Consider the following 14,431-nt stretch of genomic DNA (forward strand, 5'->3'; position numbering starts at 1 on the left):
TGTTTCCCTGAGCCGATTTCGTGAATGCTTTATTCAAAATGTGACTGAAATGCACATTGAATTATAAATACCCCAAACTAATTTGATTCACTTTGCCATAAACTGCACTTAACAAACATGTTCAAGCCTAATGATGGCAGAACAAGAGTTTAAAAGTCCTGTTTTGTTAGATTTAAAGCGTGGAAAAGCTGCAAAACGAAAAAGCACCGTCTTCTTTTGTAAGTGAGCTGTTCTGCTTTTTTTGCCTCAAGGCTCCTTCTGTGCAGCTCTCAAACTCATCCCCATGTTTTATCTGATAACTCCAGGAGGAGATATGAATTGTAGCCTCTTCATATCCTGTCCTCTGCGATGCATTCCTCGTGACCTCCCGGGTCTCCATCATAAAACACTCCTGCAGCCAAACGTTTGCCGATGAGAGGACGGTATTTGGCTCTCTTTGTGCACACTGCTTGTGTTTCTGTGTCCGTTCTGCGGACAGCCGCTTGATAAAGTACCTCTCCCTCCAGGTCATTAAGACAGCCCTGGGAAAATTATGTTTAATGGTTGCCCTGGTGAATTCATAAATCATTTATTTTGCCGCACACCTGGCCCATTTATAACGGTCTTAAATGCGAAGGTCTGCCAGCATTTATGAGGCGAGCTGCGTTCTTCACAGAAGCAGGACAATTACGGTTATCACCTGAAAATCACCGGCAACCTGTCTGACGTGTGGATGCAGCTTTAATCCTCTTTGTGTGTTTCTTTCCCTCTTTAATATCTGAACAATATTTGTATCTCCATTTCCTTGTCATGTGATTTGATTTATTTCTGTTTTCTTTTTGTTATGTCGCCACATCGCTCAGCTATCAGGATTATGAACCTGAGATCAAGTAAGACAAAATTTGAAGGCCTCATTTCCCATAATGCCATATTTCAATCACTCCTCCATGTTAACAAATCCATGCAGGTGCCTATGTGAGTCATTAACGTGATTTATTGCGTGTTGAAGCCCGCATTAGTGTGCACACGGTTCCCCTTTCTTACATATACATTTCCTCAGAGGTGACATGCAGGATTAGTTTTAAATGGCTCTTCAGTGCAGTCTGCTGAAATATTTATTGAAGTGTAGATATGGCGCTGCAGATTGAAAACATAACGGCTGTAAAAGGAAATCTTTCATACAAGCATGTTGTCGCACATGATATTAAGCTTAATTCAAGGCACCAAAACACCACAGAAGAAGACCAGGTGCCACTTCTCTACATGAAGATGGAAACTTTTATTCCTATTGACTTTGTTCCCATTCATCTCAGTTTACAAGACACTCAGGTAATAGAACCCAACATGGAATGTACTCATGTAAATAGTCTTGGAATGAAAATGCCATCTTTGTTAGCCTCCCGTTCTGACAGGCCTCCATTATCGCATATATGAATCTGCCGTTTTATGACCATCTCTGGCTTTTTAAATACTCAACGGCATGACTTGGAAGAGAGCCATTAAATGAAAAGGTAGCGGAGACGTGGACAGAATCAGAAAAAAACGATTGAATTCATTGTCATCACTTTATGATCCCTCCTCATCTGTTTGCCTCCCTGTCAAAAAAACCTTGCTAACTTTGGATCAAATGACTCCCTGAACATAAGTTGTGTTTTAACCTTCATGTATTCTCACACAATGTAGTACACTGTGCTCTGCTTCTTGTAAGCCAGGTTTAAAGCATGTCACACTCTGTGGATGTGTACTGAGGTGTGTGTTGGTGTGTGTTGCAGGTCCTGGGTGATCGGAGCCATCGCCCTGCTCTGCCTGCTGGGCCTCACCTGGGCGTTCGGCCTGATGTACGTCAACGAGAGCACGGTGGTCATGGCCTACCTGTTCACCATCTTCAACTCCCTGCAGGGCATGTTCATCTTCATCTTCCACTGCGTGCTGCAGAAGAAGGTGAGGCTTCAGACATTTCTGCATGTATCATTTGTTTCAGAAAACATACTATTTTGGTAAAAATGTCATCCAAATGACATAAAGTGCATATTTCTCCCTGTGAAACTACCCTTACTTACAATGTTTGGGGTTGCAAACTTCTGGGGTCATTTATTTGTTTGTTTTTTCCCACCATTGCACTCCTTTGTTGACTTACGGAACATAATGACATCACTACCGAACACTCGCGCTTCTATTCGCAGGTGCTTCAACACATAAGGGGTGGGACATCGCTTAGCGGTTGCCCAAACACAAGAGAGCCGGCCAGCTAACCAATCAGAGCAGACTGGGCTCTGGGCATTACATTAAAGCATGTGTACAATGATAATATCACCCTGAGAAAATGGTCCCTTTAACGTCGGGCACAAAGATCATCTCTCTGTCCTCACATAATCTGAGGTTGAGGCTAAAAGAATAAAGAAATGTTCTTCGTCTCGAGAAATATCCATTAACTATATCAAATAGAGGGACTTTTTCAGAGAATCCTGCAACTTGATTGAAACATTAGAGTGAATTGGAAAAGGTCTAACTGTGTCAATACTTGACCTTTGTGATACATTATGTCTACATTTAGATTTCTGATTGAAAGCCACAGTCCTTTCTTTTTCTTTATTTTTGCATATATTTTCTGTTGCCTCTCCGTCCGCACCACCTGTGGTCTAATGTTACCCGGCTTTGCCTCCTTCAGGTGCGTAAGGAGTATGGGAAATGTCTGCGCACTCACTGCTGCAGCGGGAAAAGTGTGGACAGCTCCATTGGCTCCGTGAAGGGAACGGCTTCTCGGGTCCCGGGACGGTACTCTACAGGCTCACAGGTGCCTCCACTTTTAAGATGTCTTCACAGTATCTTCCTCAGCGGGACAAATGAGCTCTCGTTGGTTTTGGACTACCAGTAATTTTGTCTTTGCGCTCTATAATGTGTGACATGACACAGATGTGCTCCTCCACACAGAACTAATGAGAGCAGATTTGAAAGGTGACTTTATGTATGATGGATTGCAAGGACGTGCTACACGTGTCCTCGTTCGAAAGCCGGGAAATATTATTAGTGCATGATGAGCTGAACATACATGAAGTGAGTCTGCTCTGCTGCAGCATAACGCTGACTGAAACATTGTCTCCACGCAGATTTGAATTCCTCCTCCAAAATCTGTAAGTCTGTCTCCTCACAAAGCAAATGTATTCCTCCCACATCGACATGAAGCATGATTACCATGGATCGTTGTTGTTGCACATCGTATCCATGTTCTACATATTCTGTTTTCCTTCCAGTGTTCACGTATACACAGACCTCAGTGGGCAGCATGCAGCAGCAGCAGCAGCCCACAATACAAGATGCTTGCTGCACACAGATCAGAGTGTTTAATTAGACTCTGACAAGATGGCTCCAACCCCACGCTCAGACAGGAATGGAAACACTCAGAGAGAAAGACGAGCTTGTTTATTGCTTACTCTGAATGAATGTGTGATCAGCAGAGCACATTGGAGCTGCTGGCGGTATGAGTTCTTATTCCAAAACCATAAAGAAGTGTGTCATGGTAATAACAGCACAACACAAAGTACTTGTGTTGTCGCTCCATGTTCCTGTCCTAAAATACACGAGAAGATCATAACACCTCATCATTTATGACACCATGAAGTTATCATGATTAAAAGAAAAAGTCTGAATGTCGCTCTCAAATGAAGGATTCCTGGAAGAGGTGTCATGGCAGTTGCTCTAAATGTAGTTAATGATGGCTGCAGTGACTTCATTAAGCTGATCCCTGTCGGAGGAGAGAACGGAACATCTCAAAGGTCGTCACTCATCAGTATTTTTAAACCTGGAGTGGGTGCGCCAGCTGCTCTTTACCAAACCTGGACATACCAATACGTTGTATGTTCAAAAATAACTTTCTCATACTCAAACGAAAATCAATAACTCACAATTCGATGTGATATGATAGCGATAGCGTTCCAAAAAGATATAACTATGTTGTTTATTTGGTTGATTTTGATTTAAATAAAGTTCTCCTCCACAGTCACACTTTGACTTTTCACTGACCGTGTTCAGGGTGCATCTTTGTGCCGTGTTTTGACGTGTTGTTGTTTGTGTCTGCAGAGCCGGATCCGTCGGATGTGGAACGACACAGTCAGAAAACAGTCTGAGTCCTCCTTCATGACCGGAGACATCAACAGCTCTGCTTCTCTCAACAGAGGTATAAAATATCCACACAAATAACTCCTCAATTCTTAGACTTCATGACTAATGCACAATGCCGTTTTACACAAAAGCGTCACCATTTTCCTAAAATTGCAGTCACGTCCTCTTCAATAAGAAACGACAGCTTTAGATCAAATCTCCTTTCTTTTGTCTGGTTGCGTTTGTTGACAGTTTTTGAAAGAGAACTAGATTGTGAATATGAGGCAGAGATTGAAAGTGCTGTCATGCTGCTGCAGAAAACCGTTTTTATTTTGAAGCAAATCCTTTCTGCCATAGAGTAATTTAAAGGACACTGCAGGAAGGGTTTCATTACATCTAGACAATGAAGTAAATGTAATCGCATTGTTTGAGTATTCTAGCTTAGGGGCATTTTAATACCTCGTAATATGTTTTCTTGGAATTGAAACGAGGCTTTCTCTCAGAGCAGGTGCAGTATAACAACCTGAAAAGGAATTCAGTGGAAACCCCTCTCAGAAGCACGATAATAAAAGTATTTTTCCCGTAATGCATTTGATAGAGTGCAGTGAATAGAGTTATCCGGGGAGTCTCTCAGGTTTTTACAGAAAAATAGATTGCAGACTTCATCTGACACGGAGAGGCAAACCGCGCCCTGGCTGCCATCCATCCCAGCACTCCTCTCGCTGCTCCTCTTCCACACTCAACTCGCTCCGGGCTCTGGCCTGCGTCGAGACTAATGCACAGTTACAATGATGGATTAATGCCCGACACGGGGAGGAAGTGTCAGGATCTCAATAATTAGGCACTCAGCTTAGCACCATCTCCAGGCACAGCCTCCATCCAGCTACAGAGGCTGCACTGAGGTGGGAAGACTGGAGAAAAAAGTGCAAAAAAGCTTCAATAAATTGAGGTGGCGCTAGAAATGGTTAAATATCATAAGATGCAGATAAAGTAGCACGTATCCATGGCTGCTCCCGTTCAAGAGGGAATGTGTTCTGCTGATTTGTCCTCCGATTGTTCGCGTTTCTCTCGAGAGCGGACTCATCTAATCATCCTGATGGCGTTACATGTTCAATTCCTCCCAGCATTGGGATTATCGCTGCAAACACTCATTGCTTTTTTTGCAAATGGTCCAATTTATCAGAACAATAATGGCAGCGGGGTAGCCCCGTTTAAGCGTCCCTAAGCGTCCTCGCTCAGGCCTCGGGCTGCCTCGCTGGCCGTCCGAGGCCGTGGCGCATTGCCATTACAGTTTAGGACCTGGGGTAGTAACGCAGTGTAGGCGGGGCACATTTCGAGTTGTTCCGTCGAGCTCCCGCTGGATTTCATCGTCCCCAATGAGATGTAGGAACGTCGTCACCTCCTCGGTCGACCACGGTGTGCTTTTCTTTGACGTTGCCATTTTTGTAGCTCCTCTGTTTACAAAAATGCTGTAAATAAAAATGCTGCAAGCTTGCTTCTAGATATATATGCGCCACTAGGGATGATCTCGCGCGCGATCTTGTGACGATTCTCTCTGACCAATCAGCAGTCGAGAGTGTTGACGTCACTAGTTCAGCCCATAGACTGTATATATAAAGGTTCAGCCCTGGCCTGATAGAACCACGATTTGATGGGGCCGGAAAAAGAGGGAAAAAGCATAGGCGGAGTTTGACATTTGCGCTTGGGGGGGCAAACCTTTTTTACTGACGTCAGTACACAGTCCCAACTATCGCGTGGGGTGCTACGGATACAGTAGCAATAAAGCCAGCGCTCACCGCACTGAGACTTTTCCACATACGAACACAACTTTTCCCGTCATGCACGCCTCATGCTCGCCGTACACACACACTCATATGGAAGGGGCGGTCTCTCCCCCCAACAACATGCATACATAACTGTAAAACGTATCATAACTGTGCACACCTTATACTTATTTGATAACTACTATATCCCTTGGTTACTTGAACACTCTACAATATTATTAACCAGTGTCCTACCTTATTAAAATATTGATATACGAAATATTTGTATTGGAACAGTTTTCGACGTAGTAATGCTGTAATATATATGCCCCCCCGCAAAATCCGCCTATGGAAAAAGTACCCGCTAGCCGGTGCTACGCTATATGGAAAGGCCACCAAAAACTCACCTGGCCGCTTGAGGCCGATTAAGGACGCTTAAACGGGGCTACCCGCTGCAGTGGAAATGCGCCATAAGTGTTAGATCTGTCACTGGCGGAATTTAAGAGGAGCCGCTGTGTGCGAAACAGACTGTAATTAGGACAAGAAGCGACAACAAATGAGTGTTTTTAAAATCAGAAAAACATTTTGATTCACAGGCAAATAATACTACGCCTGACTTATACTAAAGTTAAACATAACATTCATTTAATCCTGAAAGATGAGCCGGAATGAACAGGGAGTTTGCCAAAAGAAACCTAAAGAAAGAGAAAACGGAGGTTCAAAATATAACTATTGGTTAAACAAATTCAGCAGTGTGAAATAAAAGAAGATTTCATTGATAATAGATGTTTTCCCGCTCTGCTAAGGAAGCACATGCGTGCAACTTCTTGCATGTGCAGCTTTAATAATAAAGGCATCACAACATGTTGACAGGAGGGAAAGTAGATCTTGTAAACAGGAAACTAATGCGAAGCCGCAACTATTTTCAGCATACTTGATATTCAGCTTAATGTATTCAAACCCTTGAAAATAAATTATTTTTGTCAAGAGCAGAGGAAAACAAACAGCAGGGAATGTGCGGCGTTCGTGTTGCAGATTAAATCTGCAGCTCATCCCAGGCTCCGGCTGGGAAGGCTGTTTCTGTGCGCAGGAAACTGATGAGTCATCGAGCGCAGGCTTGGCATTCATAGAGAATGAGGCCAGGCAGCAGCAGCAGCACTTCTTACGGGGGTTATTTCTGCGAAAACACAATCTTAACATGAACTCTGCTCTGTGGAGGAAAATAAATATGTCCCACTTATGTTCATGAGATCGAAACTAACAGAGCAAGTTGTGCACTATCAAGCTTTCTGGGCTCACATGCAGCTTACAGCGATATTGAAGGAAGATTTAGAAACACTATTATTTTAACAGTGGGTTATTGATTCCAGTTAAAAGTTCATTTTGAGGGGCGACAGGGTATGTTAGCATGTTAAACAGACAACTATAGCTTGCTATAGCATATCAAGCTAATGTTGTAGCAGCGTACAGACATACCTTTATATTTCAAACAATATATTTGCACTTGGACATCAACTGTATATGTAAGATGATCTCAAATGTAATATGTGATGTATCGATTAAGCTTCAGTGACATTGTGACATTGCATCATGTATTACTTTAGTGTCAAAGAGCCAACAGTGTCCTGGTGCTGATTGTGTGTGTCCCGTTTGAGAGTAGAAATATAAAACTACATGTGTCCTGTTGGCCATGTCCATGCTTTTATGTAATTTATGTTCGAATGCCCTGCCTTTTATGTGAGCAGGAGAACAGGCTTCTAACTAATGGCAGGCATTAACGATATGATTACCACTGTTTCCTATTAGCCTCTCTCATGTAGCATTAATGATCATGTGATCATTTGGATGTTAATGGCGGTTCATTGCTCAGCTGATATGTATGTTCTCTGTCCCTCTGCACCTCTCTCTGTCTCTGGCTGCTGCAGGGGCTAACCATCTTATACCTAATGCACTCCTCCGTCCTCATGGCACTAACAATCCCTATAACACATTGCTTGGGGAATCGGCAGTCTATAACAACCCTCTGGGCATGTACAACACACAAGGTGTGCTAGCTTCTTTTCATTCTCTAACATTGTGCTGGGGCAGTGGTTTTTTTCATGTCTGGTCCTGCAGAACCTATGAGGGAAACTTTATGATTGCAGAGTTAAAAGTAATGGACTTCACTGAGCTGAAATGCCAGCGTCCACCCTTTGAGGGTTTTGACAGGGCTTTGATATAAAGAAAAACACTGCTCTAGATGTTGTGTGTTGTGTCAAAGATCCGCAGGTTTGTTCTGCTCTGGGCTTTTCTTCAGGGGATGTGTCCTGGCTTCTGGCTAAATATTCAGTTACAACAGTCACACTGACATTGTGATAAAGTAAAAATAAGATCATGAAGAATGTTCTCCTGCAGGGAGCCGGATACATCCCCTCTCATTTATTTTAATTGTGCTCTAATGTTGTCAGCTTGTCTCCCTGTCCTCTGTCTCTGTTTCCTTTGGAATTGTCAAACACTGTTGTCTGTGATGAATGTAGTCGGATCTGATGTTTAAACTTTAAATGATATTGCAACAACTAGAAAAGTCTGCTATTATTCCTCATTTTAAGCCATAGGCTATAATAGTAGTTTTTTGCGTAATCGATACTTTGATTGCTAATTCAACTGTGGTCATTTTAACTCCACGAGATTGAACTATTCATTGAGGATTTTAACACTTTCTACACATATCCACATCAGCACAAAGGAAACTAGTTCACTATCGTGATCAAATGCTTCCTCTGTGCGCTCTCTGCAGTCTCGCTGTAACTTTGTGAGTGTGTAAAACTGAGAAACTCGTGTCAAAGCGGAGATAAAACTCGCTTAGAGCTTTGATCAGGGGATAATTTATGTATGCAATACAAGTCCTGCATGGGAGCTCCTGACAGCGGGCTATAATTCACTTACATTGCAATACATGTGAAAGACATATCCGAAAGGAGGAAAATGCAAATGCATGAAAAGACTTACTGCTGCGTTTGATGCTCGCCGTGTTTTACCCTGAGGATCCTGCAGAAACTTCTTCTACGTGTGTTAATAGAAATGTTTGCATGGTGCATTAACCAATGCGTCATCAGTGTACTGTATGTGCACATGTTTCTCTCTTGTCACTGTTTTGCTTATCGTGTTTTTTCTTTTCTTCTCTCCTTCCTCATGCTGTCCCTTAAAGAGCCCTACAGAGAGACAAGTATGGGAGTCAAACTAAACATTGCTTATCAAATGTAATTCACTTTGGCTTTACTATATTTTCACTCCATGCTGACAATGAAAACACAACATGTCATTCCCTTTGGAAGTAAAAGCAATATTTGTATGTTAAAATAGACCTGTAGAAATCACTTCAAATCACTGCATGACTTCTTTGCGGCTGTGGCACACTCTGGACATGAACGCAACTGTGGCTGAACACCACTTCCATTAGAGAAACACGATGCAGCTTCAAAGACGATGCACATGTCGAAACACTAATGTGCCAAAACACATGCGAATGAAGAAACCTCTGCACCAACATGACGTTTTTTGCAGTGCATTTAGTAAACAGCGCATGTTTTCTAAAGCACGTTTCGCCTAATGGAAATGTTTTAGCTTATTTGCTCTGGGCCACCATTAATAATCCAATCGGAGGCAACATGTCCCAAGGCACATCGATATCAATTGATTTGTATTCTTTCTCTGAATCTTATAGCACTTATATTATTTGTATTTCACTTTGATACACTTTCTGAAGGTCGAATGAGTCTTATCACATTTTCAGCAGGTCAAACTTTGGACTTGACTTTTTTTAACGAGCTGCGCGGCCTTGTCCGATGAATCATCGTCAAAGTGTTGCTTTGATGCCGATTGCACAGCCTCCGCCGAACTGATCAAATATGATTCATGTTCAAGCAACAGAGAGAAGTCCTCCTTCTCAAATGTTTTCATGTCGAGAGAAAGACGGATAGTTAGCAGAGATGAATACATTATTTGTATTCCCAGTTTTGCAATGTTTGCAATGCTCATATGGGAGTCGGGACAATATGGGTTCAAACTGCTGTTGAGTGTTAATGCATGGCTCAGTGTGTTGTTGTGCTTCGTGGTGTTGTGTGTCGGTGTTTTCATCTCTGCTACTGTTAAATGAAAAAAAAGTGAAGCAGAGAATGTTATGTTTGCAACAAGGTAAGTGTTTATATTTGCAGAAAACATCTTTAAATGTACACAATGTGTGTTTGTGATGAGGTTTTTCAGAATAAAAGCGCTGATGGGTGTTTGTCGTTTCAGAGGGAATCCTGAACAATGCCCGGGATTCAAGTGTCATGGATACTCTACCACTGAATGGTAACCACGGCAACAGCTACAGCATCGCCAGCGCCGAGTACATGAGCGATTGCGTACAGATCCTGGAGCGGGGGTACAACCACAAGGAGACCACCCTGGAGCAGAAGATCCTCAAAGAGCTCACGTCCAACTACATCCCCTCCTACCTCAACAACGCCGAGCACAACCGCAACCTCATGAACAAACTGGTCAACAACGTGAGCAACGGGGGCAAGGACGGGGGCTACGGCATGGGTCTGGGGGTGGGGGGGATGATGGGGATGGGGCTGAGCCTGGATGACCACTCCACCTTCGGGCCGCACCACGACGAGGGCCTGGGTTTGGAGCTGATCCGAGAGGAGTCCAACGCCCCGCTGCTGCCCCAGAGACCCCCCCCATCTCTGGACCAACTTAACAACCACCTCCACCAGTCGGCGCCACCCCCCCCCCCGCTGCCCCACCACCCCTTCTCCTCCGCCAACACCTCCTCGTCCTCCTCGTCCCGGCGGAGGATCCCGCAGGAGAACAGCGAGAGCTTCTTCCCGTTACTCACCAACGAGCACACGGAGGAGGAGGGCTCCCCCCCCCCCCCCACCCACACCCCCCAGAGAGACTCCCTGTACACCAGCATGCCCCTGCTGCCCGGCCTGCCCCACGTGTCCTCAGACTCAGCCGAGGGGGGGGGCGCCAAGAGCCCGGAGGCCGGCTCGGACGACGTTTACTACAAGAGCATGCCCAACCTGGGCTCCAGGAACCACCTGCACCAGCTGAGCTCCTACTACCAGCTGGGGAGGGGTAGCAGCGACGGCTTCATCGTGCCCCCCAACAAAGAGGATCTGACTCCAGAGGAGGCCCAACCGGAGGCCTCGCACCTCGTCACCAGCCTATAGGTCCCTCCCGCTCGTCTTTACGCAGCCCCCTCCTCCTCCACCTGTTGTTGGCAGTGGTAGCCTTTCTTTTATTCTGTGACCCCCCTTCAGATAACTCCTGCTAAGACTGACCACGGACAGGATAATAATGCTCAACACGGGGGTTAAACTTTGCGGGAATCTGTTGATGTTGTGCCCCCCCCCCCCCCCCCCTCGTGTTGTGTCTCAGTGTGCAGAGACTCACTCACACGGGATGTTTAGAGATACAGCATGACTGAAACCCCACCCCCCCCACCCCCCGAACATCCAGTCTGAACGGGAATTTAAAAAAAGGACTATTTTATTATACTTCTGTATCCATATTGACTTTTTGAAAGATTTTCTTCCTCTTTGGTGAGTTGCAGCACATTTTGTTTGCTGGAGTGTCCCTTCAACGAAAAAAAAGACAAAAAAAATGGAACAATAACTACGAAGAAATTATTGATCGTATGCTTTGAAGCATAGCTGTTTTCTTTCATTTTACTGTAATAAACGGAGGGAGAAAAAAACTAATGAGAGAATTATGAGATATTTCTATGTAATTGTACAGATAACTAGCATTGCACACAATAGTATGCTTTTTTTGTTCCGAGCAAACCTTTGTCTCTGTAAATGTAGTGATTAGGAGCGGTTCTGTTCTCTGGGTTTCTGGTACCAGTCTGTTTTTGTTTTCCTCTTTTATCCCTCTGCGAGAATCGACTAAATGGAAGCAAAATAACATCATAACAAAACACTTATTGTGCAGGCATCATCGTGTGACATATTCATCCTTGTTTCTGTTTCTTTCTTTTCCTTTCTTACTGTAGATATCAGATGATGGCAGAGTTAAAGACAGTGTCCTGCAGAAAAACACTCAAACAACAAAATGATGAGCACCAGGCACTTGTACAAAAAAGAAATATGGATGGTTTACTTATTAAAGAAAGAACTTTTGGAGTGAGACAAGCTGGAAGTGTTTTTGTTCTTCTTCCTCGTGGAGAAAATATATTTATTTATTTGTCGAAATAAAAAGAAGATGGACCTACGTTAAGCGGCACAGATCTGGTTTGTTATTGGCTTCTTATTTATTCCGTTTTGTAATGGTTTCCACTGTGAATTAACTAATATTTGTTGTAACAGTGTAACTTGTTTGCCAACAAATAAATGACCGACAAAGATTTATTACTTAGCTACGACAGACGTTCTGGTGTTGTGTCTGGGTCTAAAGGGTGGAACCATTTATTAATTATTTTATCTGATTTTCAGTTAATTTCCCTCGTTAGTTTTAGTGCCAAATGACGTTTTGGCCCAGCCGCAGTGGATGTGCTCTGTATGCTCTGCTTTACAATAGAAGCAGTGGTTTCATAAGCTGTAATAAATATTTCAATATCATCGCTGGTGGATTCTTTGCAGATGATCTTTGTTTTGCATGAGTTTGGTGAAGTTATCAGGAGATAAGAGAGTCAGCTGGAGCGCCATCCTACAGAGAGACAGAGGTAAGTGTGTCCTGTAAAGATACTATTCAGTATTTTATTCTAAATATGTCCAGGAACTGTACTTTGATGCTGTTTTTGAGGTAGTGTTTTCATGTTCGGCTCCTTGAACTCTTGTGTTGTCTAACTATCTGAACAACTTTGTATTTTAATTACACTTCCTTACAATATGGAAGTGCTATTTGTAGCGTTGTATTTAAGATGATAAGATAGTCCTCTTTGTCCTTAAAATATATTATTAAGTGTTTCAATGTAAATACATCCTGTCCTGTATTTTATTAATTATTTAATTATTTTAATTTTAAGAGAGGAACAGAAGGACAAATCCCAAATAACCTATGTGCTCGTCATATTATATTAGCTAGCGTTGTACCATAATTGCCAACTCGCCTTCCAGCAGACGCAGAGCAGCATGAGGGTCCTCACCACCTGATGAACATTAGCTCATTATTATAATAATAAAATAATTATATTAACTTGTCAGCCTCCTCCTAAGAGAAACATGACGTCTTTAGCTTCGGAGATCTGCAGGTCATGAAAATGGAATACAAATACATCCAAACATATTGAAAGAACTGATTTCAATTTAAAAGAATGCATATACTTTAATGTACAATATCTCATTTTCTGCCACAGATTAATAACAGTTTGGTTTAAGTGAGGTAGTGTTGCATCATGGGAGTTGCAGTCTTTAGTTTATCTCAATGATCCTGTCATGGTTTAATTTACATATTTCTTTATCTTTGAAATGTCGAAAACACTTAGTATAATGCAAGGACACAACTCAACCACGTATAACGCCAGACAAGTCAATATAGGATATTTAATCCAAACATGTTTAATATTATACCTTTAAATCAATGCCCAGAATGAGAATAATACCACTAAAATATTGTGTGTTTGTTTATTTCATTCTATTCTGCAGTGATTGATGGCTGAGTCATTGTGAGAGATCTTTCCGTCACTAGCCGCACTCAGAGATATGAGTTGTGTGTATCATTTTACGTTGAATGGCATTTGCAGAGCCGGGTGAGTCCATGAAATGTGCTGAAGATGGTCATCTGGTCCTCTCCACTTTATTTATGAGATGTTGTGCAAGCTCATAAGCAGCAGAAACATGCTGTCAGTGCACAACATGTCACGTTAAATAATCACTGCTGCAGATCTTCACACGCTTATACATACGTATGAGTAAACAGACGGCAATCTGTATTATTTTGAAGTCAAGCGGTGTCTTTTATTTAACTCATGGAAAATATTTTCTGACCAGCACAAGTGTGTATAGATTTTTATTTTTTTCAGACTGGCCCTCAGACTTTAGACTGGAGAGGTTTTCTGCTGACCTCCCTCACCACAAAGTGAGTGTCAACATCAATGCTCTTAGAGAAGAACACTTTAAAGAGTGTATTTGTGCTTTTTTTTTTTTTTTTTAAACCTGTCTCACTTTATGTCATGGTGGAGATTAAACAACTGGAACAACATTTCATCTATTTCACAGTATAACGTACCAGGTTAAAAGTATTTGACAAGCCTTTTATTTGTTTGCTAAAAATATGCTCATGATGGGAATACATACACAATATAAGAAAGCTCTGATGGTTTTATTTAGCATATTACGATTACAATCTGTCATTGAATATGACATATTTTAGGTCTTTATTTTCCATCTTTGATGTCACTGCGCAGGGCATTCGTTTAAAAGTATATCATGTCAAATTAAAGGGTGGTAAACTATGGAGCTAATTTCCTGCCATAACTCCACAAACAAACTAAACAAGTTTTACAAATGCCTTATGATTCACTAACAAACACAGTGTGGTTTGCAAATACAAAACACCTTCTACAAACTAATGCATTTAGTTTTGCAAATAAAAAACGTATATCAAACAAACATAACATT

At 42.4% G+C, this 14,431-nt stretch overlaps 1 protein-coding gene across 12 annotated transcripts in view; it reads left to right on the forward strand.

Annotated features, from left to right (window-relative positions):
* LOC117463686 (adhesion G protein-coupled receptor L3-like) overlaps window positions 1-11,220 on the forward strand; it is a 236,490-nt gene extending 225,270 nt beyond the window's left edge. The window contains exons 19-25 of one of the 12 annotated variants that reach the window (XM_071206493.1): window positions 843-869; window positions 1,752-1,920; window positions 2,648-2,773; window positions 4,057-4,153; window positions 7,766-7,885; window positions 9,028-9,045; window positions 10,116-11,220. In XM_071206493.1, the coding sequence (XP_071062594.1) occupies window positions 843-869; window positions 1,752-1,920; window positions 2,648-2,773; window positions 4,057-4,153; window positions 7,766-7,885; window positions 9,028-9,045; window positions 10,116-11,041 (1,483 nt within the window). In that variant the 3' untranslated portion in view covers window positions 11,042-11,220. Of the gene's footprint in view, window positions 1-842; window positions 870-1,751; window positions 1,921-2,647; window positions 2,774-4,056; window positions 4,154-7,765; window positions 7,886-9,027; window positions 9,080-10,115 lie in introns of all 12 variants that reach the window. The other 11 variants (XM_071206500.1, XM_071206494.1, XM_071206497.1 and 8 more) reach the window with 11 other exon arrangements.
* The last annotated feature ends 3,211 nt before the right edge of the window (window positions 11,221-14,431 follow it).

The sequence above is a fragment of the Pseudochaenichthys georgianus genome, chromosome 18 (genome assembly GCF_902827115.2).
Source record: "Pseudochaenichthys georgianus chromosome 18, fPseGeo1.2, whole genome shotgun sequence".
Lineage (NCBI taxonomy): Eukaryota > Metazoa > Chordata > Actinopteri > Perciformes > Channichthyidae > Pseudochaenichthys > Pseudochaenichthys georgianus.